This window comes from Marmota flaviventris, chromosome 1, assembly GCF_047511675.1.
Source record: "Marmota flaviventris isolate mMarFla1 chromosome 1, mMarFla1.hap1, whole genome shotgun sequence".
NCBI classification, from domain to species: Eukaryota; Metazoa; Chordata; class Mammalia; order Rodentia; family Sciuridae; genus Marmota; species Marmota flaviventris.
This window is the reverse complement of record NC_092498.1, coordinates 74,626,873-74,640,692: the sequence shown is the minus strand read 5'-3', so window position 1 is coordinate 74,640,692 and position 13,820 is coordinate 74,626,873. Positions and strand designations below refer to the sequence as shown.

General features: G+C 34.6%; 1 protein-coding gene across 1 annotated transcript in view; it reads left to right on the top strand.

Moving 5' to 3' along the window:
• Window positions 1-8,524: 8,524 nt before the first annotated feature.
• LOC114090458 (uncharacterized) overlaps window positions 8,525-13,820 on the top strand; it is a 46,227-nt gene continuing 40,931 nt past the window's right edge. The window contains exon 1 of the mRNA XM_071607351.1: window positions 8,525-8,609. Within this exon, the coding sequence (XP_071463452.1) occupies window positions 8,525-8,609 (85 nt within the window). The remainder of the gene's footprint in view (window positions 8,610-13,820) is intronic.

The following is a 13,820-nucleotide window of genomic DNA, read 5'->3' as shown; positions in this document are numbered from 1 at the left end:
CATATCCAGTGATGAATGATGACGATCAGGAAGAATCGAAAGACCATGCCTTAAAAGAATCATTAAAAGAACTGAATTTATTAAGCCTGACAGAACAGATGAGGTGGGTGGCATGATACCTTTCCTTAGAACTCCATATGACTTTGACATGAAAGTGGTGTTGGAATCAGTCTCCTGATGGTCCAAGGAAAGAAGTTAGAAGGGGAAGATAGGACCTTTCTGCATTAATGAATCAATGACAACAACAAAAATATTTCTTTTGCATACATTCTGTGCTGCACAGTGTGCTAAATGCTGAGGTTCAAAAATAATAAGACATGATATCAGTTGATAATTATATTTTTATCTATTAACTAATAAAATATTAGCTCTAAAAGTGTTTTAAATAAGGTAGAAGATACAGCTACAAGATTAAAATTAATAAAAGTGTGATAAAACAATGTAGTATGCTGAGGGAGCACAGAGATGGGGTGGTCTATTCATTTAAATATGTTTAATCATTAAACGGGTTACCTTGAGAGGTGCTGAGACATCACACAGATTTGAAACCAAGTCTGAATTGGACTCAAATACACTTATAAATGTACAATAAACACAATTTTAGTAAAAGATGATAACAGAATCTAAGATGAATACTTCTAAGAATTCATTGGCTTAGTGCATTTCTTTCTAAACAACATGGAATCAAGGATGTTCAAGCCAAACTCATACCTCAGTCAAATATTAAGCCTGGCTTCCAAACGTATGATCCATGACCTAGATCAGGGATTGGTAAACTATGGCCATCGTCAAATCCAGCTCACTGCCTGCATTTATAATTAAAGTTATAATGGAGCACAGCCACACTCGTTAATTCATGTATCATCTATGGCAGCTTTCACACTACAAGGCCTATGTAGGTGTGGAAGACCTTACGGACTGAAAACCCAAAATATTTATTATATTTCTCTTCACAGAAAAATTTTACTGACCACTGGTCAAGATGGTCACCTGTTGTTTATATTGAAGGGGACATTATTGGGCTAAATGTTGGACTAGACTATTTTAAACTTTATAGGATACTTAAAATTATGATCACTATGTATTTTTATGGTTTTATCATGAGCAAATTCTTTTGCTAATGTTGATAATTACATTTTTATCTATTAACTAATATAATACAAGCTCTAAAAGTGATAAAATTCTCAATGTAATCAATCCCATTTAATTGTATCAGGTTGTTTTTACTACAACCTAAAATTTGCATTGCAAATCTACAAATTGCATGGGCTTCATCACTATTTCTGCTCAAAAAAAAAAATACATTTCAATTGATAGAAAGCAATGGAACTGATAGTGCTGTAACAACAGGACCTACATGATGAGGTAATGTTTGCTGGATATTTAATGTTAAATTAATGAGGATTATGCAACCATTATTGCTGTAGGAGTGCCGGTAAAAATATTTTATTATTATGTGAGTTGAGAGATTCTATCTTTGCTTGTATACTGATTGATCTGGCCAAGCTTCCTGAAGAATTGAATGCTGGAGTGTATTGAATGCAGGCAGGGAAATATGAATTAGAAACTATTTTCTGAACATAAGCAACTGAGTTAAAATACCTATTTTTACACCATTAAAAAAAGTCCATTTATCCAGTCCTCAGCATCTATGCCCACTTTTTCAAAAATATAATGCTCTTGCTAGAAAATGTAGAAACTGGTTCATTTTTGGAAATCTTTATTAGTCTTCAAAAAGACCCCCTAATATCCACATCCTTGTCTTGTGCTTTTCTACATGGAACAGGGTTGGCTCATGTAATCAGAGTGTATTAACAGAAATGATGACATGTGATGTCTAAAGTTAAGTCATAAAAGACATTGATACTTCTACCTTGTTCCCTTGGATCACTCACTCTGGGGGAAGCCAGCTATTATTACAGGAAGATACTCAAGAAGACAGAGAGAGAAGTTGTGTGACAGGGAAATGAAACCTCTTGCCAAGAACTAACAACCAGGCAGCTGCATGAGACAGCAACCTTAGAAGAAGATCCTCCAGCCTCCATCAAGCCAGATGGAGGCAGGTACCTGGACTATATCATCATGAGAGAAGACAAGCCAGAACTATCCAATTATTCTGTACCTAATCGTTGAACAATAGAAACTGAAATATGATAAATGCATGTGTTTTAAGCCCCTTAGTTGTGGGATAAATTGTTATGCATAGCCAGGTGGGGCAGCACATGCCTCTAATTCCTTTGACTCCAGAGGCTGAGGCTGGAAGATTGCAAATTCAAAGCCAGCTCCACTAACTTAGCAAGGCCATAAGCAAATTAGTGAGATTCTGTCTCAAAATAAAAAAGAAAAAGAGGATTGGGAATGTGTCTCAGTGGTTAAGTACCCCTGGGTCCTTCCCTGGTACAAAAAAAAAAAAAAAAAGTTATGCACATTAGATAATGACTGTAGTAGCAATACTCTATCTTGAGTAGTTGTGAAGCCCAAACCACACTCATAGCCCTTGGTTTATTGTGATAGAAGTTCCCAACCTAAATGCCTATTAGCAACTTTATGGAAAAAAAAAAATGAAAGTTCATTCTGTGGGTAGATTTTTTTTTATCTCAGTAACTGGATTATTGCCCAGAACATTGCAAAGGTAAATATTTTGAGCTAAGGAAATACTAAATTACCTCATTTGAAGATGGGGTACTGAGCATGGTATATGACTTTTAAACTAAATTTTAATAAAATTGAAATAAGTCTTTGCCTTTTTTCTAAGTGTTGTAAGAGTGGAATAGGGGAACACATGTGACATGTGTTTGATTACTGGTCCTCAGCATCTAATTTAAAAATTGAAAGCTACCTCTACTTGTGTCCTTACACCTGTCCATAAGACTGTCCATTTTTCCTTGGTCTGAATTACTGAACACATGTGTAGCTCATATAATCATCTTTCATACTTTGATGCTTTCCTCCATGTGAGTATGTGTACTAACATTTAAATGATCTCACCTTGGACTCTGAAGCCAGGAAAAAAAAAAAGCAGGTCTTTCTTTCCTATAATAATTGTCCCCATATTTTCCTTTAACCATTTTTATGCTGGCATGTCACATCTATCTAAGAAGATTCTGGATCCCTTACTCTTGTTCATCTGTGTGCCATTTGTTAGGAACCACCCAATGTTAAATATGCCCAAAGGAACACTCTTCCTAGTATTTGCTGCTCATACCATCATGAGTATGAAAGAAATAAAACATTTTACAATATGAATGCAGCTAATATTTATTACTGATACTCATTCCTTTAGCAATATCACTCATAATAGACCACTAATATTTATATTCCACATCAGATGCTATTTTTAGGTCCTAGAAATGTAAGTGAAAAAAGGTGAAATCCCTACATTTATAGGACTTTCATTTATTTACAAGTAGGTGCAAACTTCAAATAAACCCCATAAAATATATAGATGGTCCTACTAAGGAAAAAAAAAAAGAGATGAGTAACTGCCAACAGAGAAAAGAGCCAACACAAATGCGCTCATGTGGGAGCATGTTTAATTTGTTTATGGAAGAGTGAGGCTGTCAATGTGGCTAAAACAATGTGAGCATGGGTAGAAATGTAATAGATGAGGTCAGAGGTTTCACCAGGAGTTCAGATCATTTCCAATAACTTCACTTATACATGAAATGAGATGGGAAATTTGAAGATCCATGAGCAGAGGGTTGCTCTAATATGATTTATATTTTACAGGAAGTAATCTGACAGTTGTAATGAAACAGACTGAAGGGGCCCGTGGAAGATGCTGGTGACTATGAGGAGGGTTGAGCATGAATTCCAGTGAATGATGATGCTTGGATCAGGATGGCAAATGAAGAGGTGGTGAGAAATGGTCAGATTCTGGATGTATTTTGAAGGTACAGCCAAAATGATTTATTGACAGATTGAATTAGGGTGTTAGGCAAAGAGAGTGATTCAAAGATTTTTGGCATGAGAAACAGGAAGAACGGAATTGTCTTTAAGTGATGAAAAAGACTGAAAGGAACTCAGCTTTTGAAACGAAGAATACAAGAAATTTATTTCTCAAATATATTAGCTTTGAGGTACACCTTAGATGTTTAGACATCTGGCAGAAAATCCAAAGTTAAAGTATTTTTTTTTGAGCTGGAATCTTAGACCAAGTGAACTAGAAAGATAGAAAGTGGTTGTTGGAAAATAGAATGCATGTGAAGGAAATTTGGGGGAACTTCATGTATTGGTAATGGCAAATTCTGAAGCATGACCTCTGACTGAGTAGCTAGGGACACCAGCTTTAAAGAATAAGACAAAGATACTAAGAGCATCATCGACATGAGTAGTAAAGTTCTCAAGAATTACTGCTAGAGTTGTGAAGTGAGAGTGAATTGGGAGGTAAACTTTTCCAGGAATGAAAAAATGTGATGAGAGTCAGACATCAGCTGTAGTAAGGAAAAATACTGAATAGGATATGATAATCTTTAACTCTTGAAAAATGGATAGAAAAAAATAAAAATAATTTCAATTCTGGTTCATTATTATGACTGGCAAGTTGATGCTCACTGTTGTTGAGAGGCCTCAGTCTTCTCCACAGAAACATTTCTTAGGGTAGTTGAGCATCTTCACAATATGGCAGTTAGCTTCCCCCAAATGTGATACAAAAGACCTTGGATTAAGAAAGCTATATTTTTTATGACCAAGTCACACAGCAAGATTTTCACCACATTCTAGTCATTAAAAGTGATCACAAGTCCAGCCTACATTTATTAGTCTCCTCCTTTTAAAAGAAGGAATAGTAATATTTCAAATAGAAATATTTCAAATAGCCAAAGACTACGTGAAAAATTAGGCTCTTTTTTATTATTGGTTGTTCAAAACATTACAAAGCTCTTGACATTAATTTTAAATTTAAAAGACTGGCTGTATTAGTTCAATGTCTAGTAAATTCACTTAAACATATTTTTCAATAAGATGATTCTTTTTCTTTTTTTTTTATTTCTCCTCTTCCTGCTCTACCTCCATCTTCTAAGATCTACTATTTTAGTCAATAAATGAACTTAGTCATCTGTTTTGAAACCTAGTAGATGTAGCCTAATTGTTTCTTTCAAGGTCAACAACAAAATGTTGAAGTCAGTCTAAGTTTTCTGAGTGACAGATTTGCTCATCTTATTTTTAGTTATTTTGAAATAACCCATCAATGACAGCAACTTGGCTTTTATTCCTAAGCTTTGTGATTGTGAGTATAAAATTCAGAGAAGTAAGTTTCTAGTGAATATGAGACAGATAGTAGAGTGGGGGGGGTTATGAAAACTTAAAGTGACAAGGTCATAGAGAGAATTTTGTCACCCACATAGTATAAATTTGGTGCATGATGTGGTAAAAGAAATTGAATTGATGACTAGATAATGCACTACAGACCTTTCAAATAGCAGGAGCAAAAGTCATTTTTTTCTTTTATTTCTTATTTATTTTAATTAATAATGTATGATGGTGATCTCAGCAGTTTAGCACAGCAAGTTCCAATTCTCTCATTTTCTATCTGCAGTATAGAGATGTGACTCTGCTGTCAATACAGGTTGTGGCATTTGTTATATAATAAAAACCAAAACCATATTTAGTGTGGCTAACTTTTTTTCTTCTCTCCACAACAAAAGGATATATTTATATTGTCTATGCTGAGAGATGATGTCATGTCATGGCTTGAGATAAGAGGGTAAAGTTATATAGTGGACAGATGCAGAGGCTGAGAATCATTGTATAGAATAAAATAGAAAGGGAAAAGAAAAAATATCACTTTAGATGTTCATAAGATAGATGATACATGTAAAATAATCTATTAAAATGTATAAAATTACTGTCTATGGTTTGAAACTAGTATATGTTCTATTAACCTATTTAATATTTACTTTCAAGTAAATTAGTTTTTGAAAACTAAATGTTTAGACCCAGGCCAGGGAACTTTTCAGATATGTAAATATCTTTGCTTTTCTTGAGGTAAATTTATGCTGTACTTTCTAACTGAATTATAGTGCGCAGGGATCAAAGACAGTCATCAGGAGAGCTTTCACTGACACTAAAGGTCGAAAACTTTAAAAACACTTGTGAAAGAATAAAAAAGTAAGTGGAAAGTGCAACCCAGGAATTCCTGTGTTTAGTTTGCCTCAGAGAGTGTGGTAATTTTCTCATATTTTAATTATGAAGCAGGCATTCTCATTTAACTTGCATTTGAAAAAAAATTAAGTAGTTTCTTATTAAAAATAAATTTATTTGCTAAAAATAACATTCTCAGTGTTTATTCTACACAATTTATAAAAACAGGAGTCCCCTGTGAGCCTGAAAGCAGTGTCAACTTTGTAACTTAGATCTGTACATCTTAATGTTAGATAATTTAATATAATAGACAGTTTTGTGACTTGTGAAAAAACTATCAGCTGATAACTAATTTCTAGATTCATTCAGAGAATTATGGAGAAACTTAAAAGATTCACTTAACTATTTCTAAGAACAAGTGGCTTTTCCGATAAGTGGCTAAAACCGACAATTAATAGCAGTGTACTAATGAGTTCAACCCTAAGCATTTTCCAGAAGATGACAGGTTCTAGGTAATGTGACATTCCATGGAAGAAAGCAATGCCTCAATTAAATGCTAATTCCATCACCCAGAAAAATTGTTCTAGAAAAAAATGAAGATCCCCAAGTTTTCCTAAAGCCCAAGGAGGTAAATCCCATTGCATTTTCCTCTTCAGTCTTTTTCTTCTGTGAAAGAATGGAAGTTCTAAGATGGTACAAGGAAGATAATAAAAGTCCTATCTGAGTTTTGTCAGACTAAGTAAAAGCTGAGTCAGCTGCTAGGAAGAAACATATGCTGCTATTTTTTTTTTCCACAAATAGAACAGTTCCAGCAGCCTGGGGATATGGTTCCATGGTCGAGCACTTGCCTAGAATGCTCAGACCTTGAGTTCTAACCCAGCAGCCCCCACCCCCCAAAATAGCCAACCAGTGCAAAAGAGGCTTTCTCTTATGAGCATTGATTTCTAATAAAATCTTTCCATGATTTGTCTGAATATAGGAGTATGCTAGAATCTATCAATGCAACCCACAGAGAAGTGGTCAGAAAAGAGTTAACTTATAATATTTTGTGTCATTTCAGATGGATTGGGGAATCTAGGTGCCGTTTGATATTGCAATTGAAGAAATATCAAAGAAGGGTTAGGGTCAAAGTCAACCTGAAAGCTTCTTTCTTTCATCTAAAAGACAGGTCTTACTATACTCTTCCTCTCATTTTTTTTCAGAGGCGAGCAAGAACATAGAAAGGGAGCAAAGAATATATTCAAGATACATGCAGGCAGAGGGAGAGGACCTTATACTTCCAAGGGTAAAAGAATTTTGTGAGGGAAGCATGAAAAGGAACAATGATGTCATCAATTCCAGTAGCATCCAGAGCAGCAAGAGCCATAGAGATAAACAGGTGGCCAAGTCTGAGCAGTTGCAGAAATAAACTGCATGAAACACCCACCCCGGGAGTACTAAAATATTAAGAGATAAAATACCAGAGAGGACTCAGAAAAGCTGTAATGTTTACAGGGAAACTTTTCCTTGAGATCTTGATTTTATACCAGTAAGAAAAGCTTGAAGGGACAAAAGGTGTTTTTTTGTGTGTGAGTTTTTGTTTGTTTGTTTGTTTGTTTGTTTGTTGCTTTGCTTTGTTTTTATTCTATTTGCTTGGACAGTCAATAGTTTTGGGTTCCTGGAACCCAGAAAGATCTTTTGCCCCTGAGATATCAAGTCTTCATGATTTAGATAAAAACTTATTTTTTTTTTCTTTTTTGGAGAAAGTAGGCAGAGGTATGAGGATGCTCTTAGGTTTGCAAAATAGCGATTTTGATCTACCCTGAGACTACATGAGGAAGAATTTGGGGGAGATCATTACAATTTCTTGGGTAATGATGTATACACCCGACTGTTTGTTCTTAACAGTCAGAGAAGAAGTGGAGGAAGGCACCTGTGAAATCTAAACAGGTACCTGGTGAGGAGCTGCCTCAGCTGTGAGTGAGATTCACCCCCAGCCTCCAAGAGGAGGCATTTACAGACTGGAAGAAGGTGGTGTGGTCCTGTGGTGAAGGGCAAAAAAGCAATGATGCCATTTAACCAGGGCTGGAGGATCAAACCTTCCTGTGTTCCAAGCACCAATGAATCTCAAAGATTCTCAGCATTGCGAACCTGAGTCAAAATTGATTTGCTTTTAAATAATAACATGGTACTTATTGCTCCTGGAAGTTGGGGAGTGGATACTTGCTTGTTAAATACACACATTATGCTTAGAACACTGTGTGAGTATGGCATGAGTTTTATTTGTATGTGAAAACAATCTCACAACTGTGGAGATTTGAAATGGAAATCTAACAGGTTTCTTCTTGTAATTAAAAAAAAGGCAAGAGTAAAATGTCAATATACAAAGGGGAGTATATCAGAAATAAATAAGGTTTCTGTGAAGGGTAGAAAATAAAACATAATAAAATAGAAATTCGAAGCAATGATCCTCTGTCCCTCAGATCGCCGAGAACATGGAGACAATGAAGTCTCCACGGAGAACGCTGAAGACAATGGCAGAAGTTCAGGCAAGCAAGGAGGCTGGACAGATCCTCAATAATCTTTCTGTATTAAGTAATCCTTGTTGCATTCTGAGGCTTTTTGCTCACTTTTATTTGTTCTTTTGAACTCTTAACTCCGCTTCCTTTAATGTCAAACTTTTTATCATTAGCACATTAGATTTATCTTAATTTTACCACTTTTTTTTTAAAGAGAGAGAGAGAAGAGAGAGAGAGAATTTTTTAATAGTTTTCGGCAGACACAACATCTTTATTTTATTTTATGTGGTGCTCAGGATCCAACCCAGCAGCCCGCGCATGCCAGGCGAGTGCAATACTGCTTGAGCCACATCGCCAGCCCCACAACTTTTTTCTATCTCTCTAATCTTATTCTTTTATGTTGAGTGTTGCTTTGTTCCAACATAATAAATTCTTAGCCTTTCAGTTTCCAAACCTTAGCTTCTGGTTTTAACTTTTTATTTTTCTGTCTCAACCAATTCTGTTTGGTAACAATTTTTCTTGTATTCCGATTTTTATATTTCCTTCCTTTTAATAACCATGTTTTCCTCTTCTTAAATGTATCTGTTTTTTCCCCTCCATTTTCATGATATTGATGATGAATGAATAGTAGTGATCACCATGTGTGAGAAGATGGCATCATTCTTTGTTATTCCTGTTCTGATAGCTGTCACCTCTTTTTCTGTTATTTGTTCTTAAGCGTGTTTTTGTATGAGTAGTTTGGTATGGGAATACAATTTAATTTTGTTTTATTCACATAATTAATTGTCCTATTGCTATTTATGCAAACAGTTTTGCTCCAATGATCCCCAATCCCCACCTGTTATTTATCATATATTTCTATGGGTGTCGGTCAATTGCAGGATTCATTAATTTGTTTTTGTTGATCAATTTTTCTAAAATTATAAATGATATATTATATATTCTATCAATCATGTACAGAGAGAGTTATGTATAGTTATATTCAGGAATACATACAGATACATGAATAGCTACATATGTATGGAACAAATATAGAAATTCAAGAAAAGTCAGAACTGTGATTACATGAAAGGTGATACATATGAGAGGACCACAAATAATGTTTCAGAACTATCAACATTGACCTATTTCTTAAACTCACTAACATGCACACACTGTGTTTACTGTACAAATAACTATTAAATTAGATACATGGATTATGCATATTTACCTTTCATACATGTCCTTTATTTTTCAATTATAAGTACATGAACAAAATAATTCATTATTCATATTTGTTCAAATGCAGAATTCATATGGAATGCAAAATAGAATTTTTAAGAGGATAAAGTATTTTAAAAGGATAAAGTAAAAAAAAAATTCTGTTTTGTTCAGACAAGTTTCAGATGGCTGTGAAATATCCATGTGCTGATAGATATTCATTTCTGGAGCTCAAAGGAGGAGTCTGCTATAGACATAAGTGTAAGAATCTTTAGAATGCAATTGGTATTTAGCCAGTGAATAAGTGTGGAGAAAAAGAAGACAGCTCAATATTGAACTCTGAATGCAACTTTATTTCAGAAGTAAGAAAGAAAAATCCAACCAAGGGACAGCAAAAATTATTGCCAAAAGAAATAGGAGAAGGCTGTTTTCAGGAAAACCAAAGAAGATCATCTTTCAATAAATGACAATGGGCAATCATAGCAAATTATGTTAAGAGATCTAGGAAGACAAGTTCAAAGACAGAGGTCACTGCGCCCTTGAGAGGAGCAGAAACATGATGAGAGCAGTTTCAAAGGACTGAGGAACAACTAGATTATTCTACCCTAAGAAATCTCTCAGAAATCTTTTCTCTCCTTGAATACAATAAAAACACAATAAATTTCCAAAAATAGCCAGGCAAGCAATAATAACCACCTAAATCAATAAATGTAAAACAGGAAACGTATAAAATTTTTTATACCAGAGTAAGACAAGGGAGCACAGTAGGCTCCTGTCCTACTGCATGTCTCAAAATCATGCTGGTATTTGTGCAAAAATAATTCCCTAGCAACATCTCAGAATCTTGAATGAAACAACCAAAGGTTGCCCACTCTCTTTTTTATTCTTCTGACCACAAAGCAAAGGAAAAAACATCTGGAAAGAAGGCAGTAAAATGTGGAAAAAAAATCAAAAGAAGGTAACTCACCTTCATAGAAAAGAAGACCTCAGGACTATACTTCCCACAAGAAAAATAAAATTCATATGGGTTCAGAATGCACCAAGGTAAGTCACATTTACTAAAAGGCAATGAAGCTTATGTCTCAGGCTTCCCTTACATGAATGAGCTTTAAGACCCTGAACCTACTTTTGTATTCATAATTTTGCATTACTTTTCCTAATAAGGGATATTAACTTAATTAATTATATAATTTGTAAACTCACAAAACTTCAATTCTCTTTTGTCTAACTAGGAAAAGTAAACTAATACAGTATATAAAAAATTCTGAACGAAAAGAGTGAAGATTTGACTGCAAATGATATCACCATTACCTTCCCCTTGCCCATGAAAACTAGAGACAATTTATCCAGACTTCATGAACCTTATCTCACAATGGAAACAAAGCTGGCCCCCATACTGTGTTACTCTCTGGCCCCACAATGCTGTCACTCTCACAATTATTCAAATAAATGTGGTATTTAGGCAGAGAAGAGCAGGTATAAGTAAGAAAAAGAAACTGGCTAGAACTCAGAACTATGGCTACATCTAACTGCGAAGGATATTAGGGGATGTAGTCAATTTGAGAGTCCAGGACAAAGAAGAAATGGTCAGGAGAGAAGCTTTTGACTGGGATGAACAGTTAAAGTTTGAATGATGAAGACCATGGTATAAAATAATTTCAGATTGTACAGAAATCAGCCTATTTGTGATATATGATTGTTGAAACATGTAGAGTGCAAATCAAAAGTGTTTTAAGTTTATCTTAAACATACAATCAAAATATATGTGTGGGAGGGTCTGTGGATGCCTAGGTCAGCATAGGTGATGTTAATAGTAATATGGAACATGTCTGTAATCCCAGCTACTCAGGAGCCTGAGGCTGGGGCTGAAGAATCATAAAACTGAACTCAGAAACCTGGGTAACATAGGAGCAAGGCCCCTATCTTAAAAAAAAAAAAAGTAGTAAGGAGATGAGACAAGCATGTCAAAATATGTTTATAAGTGCCAAAGTTACTACATCTTGTGGTAACTGAAGAAGCTGCTTTGAGCATAAAGAAAGAAAACAGAAGAACCAAAAAAAAAATGGAACAAATGCAAATATAGGAATATTGGTAATTGATTATAAAATATTAGTGAGGAGGACAAGAAAAGGATGACTTTCTTGTTCCTGATTTAAGCAAAGAAATAGCTACTGATGCCACCATCAAATATAAGGAAACTTGTCAGAGGAACATAGATATGGTAGCCTGAATTTTCAAACATTTTTTAATGGAGGGAAAGCATAAAGTAATTATTTAAATAGATATGTTAGATTAAATATCTGCAGAACAAAAAAAAAAGTTGAGTAGAGAAGTCTGGACTATAGATTTTGAGGAACATCAACATTTGTGGCTTGGGTAAAGGTTGAAGAACTGGAAAAATAACCTGGGGGTGGGGGAGACACAGCCAGATGGTGAAAGAAAAACCACCAGGAGCCTGTATTACAGGAGCCATATGACAAGAGAGAGAGAGAGAAATCAATAGTAGGGAAAGATGCCAACAGGTAAGTAAGAGAGATTCAGGAGTGTCAGTTGATATTTATGACAAGGGGCACTCACAGTTGCTACTGCTTTAGCTGTGAAGAATGTTCTGGAAGGAGACCTTACTAGGTTTTCAGATTTTTCTGGAGCATTTGAAAATCATTCTATTATATTCAAGTTCATCTTAATATAATTGTATTCTTAATCTCTCATTTTAAATATTTATGTAAGATGTACTAACAAATAACAAATTGTTGGGTAATATATTTAAGGATATTAGAAACTAAAAAAATGAGCATCTGCATATACCATCTTCAGTACTGGTACTAGTTCATATTTTTAAAGTACATTCTAAATACTCAACAATAGTGGAGAAATAATCAATAAAATGAAATAATCCATCATAGATAATTGCTGTGAAGCACATTTTCCATGAAATAGAGTGTCTACAAAAATGTAGTAAACAGTATTATGGTTTAGTAACATAAACTTCAATTTCCTAATAAAAATTTAAAATATGTGTAGTAAATGTACCTTATGTGACTATTCTTTTTGACAGCTAAAACAAAAAATATTATTTAAAGTAATGGAAATGTACCTAATTCACTAAAAGAAATTTAATTTTAAGCTGCTATTGATCTTTTCAGGCCCTTGAAGAAATAGGGACTCTTTTGATGATTTAGAATATGCTTCTCTCAAGTCTGACTGCTTAATTACCATTTTTTAGAAAAAAATAGTACATGCTGTTAATCAAAAATAAATATTTTTCAAATTGGTACTTATTACGTGCTTAGTGCTGTAATGATTTCTAGACTCAGAAAATTCAAAATTATCTTGATAAATGGGCATTATGCTAAGTATTCTTTTTACTTTTATCTTTTTCCTCTTCTCTTCCCTTTCTTGAGGTGGCTTAGATTAATACTAGATCCCCGCCCCCTACTGAAATGCAAGAGAGCAATCTACATGTATGGGTCACAGGGTGTCCTGGACAGTAGTTCTTCAAGGTTGTCCAGATGACTTTCAATTCCTGGATCACAGATTCTACATCTTCACATTTTTGCTCTTATTGTCACAGGGATCATCAGACAGCCAATACAGTATTGGAAGGTCAGTGAAGTAATGCAGTTGCTGGCCAGAGAATTTTCAAAGCTTCCTTGAATTTCTCATTGGTTCGGCAGTCTTAGCTACAGTAGAGATGTAGGAGAACTCTTTCCCAGATTTACAAACCAAAGTCAATGACAAATTTTTAGGACACTAGCTCTCTTTTGAAATGAGGCAGTTATTCACACTTATCTTATAGAACTAAATAAAACAACTCCAGATGGAGTATTTTTAGCCATTATCCCTGACTATGGATTCCACTGAATGATGTAGTCCAATCCTAATTAATTAAGTCATCTCTATTAATTCTAAAAATATGATTCCACCTGGCTGACAACAGCACAGTTTCAAGTACCAGAGAAAAAGGGTTAAAAGCATGAACACTGGAAAAAGACTGCACAGCCCTGAATCCCGGCTCTACAATGTCTGTAAGACTATGAT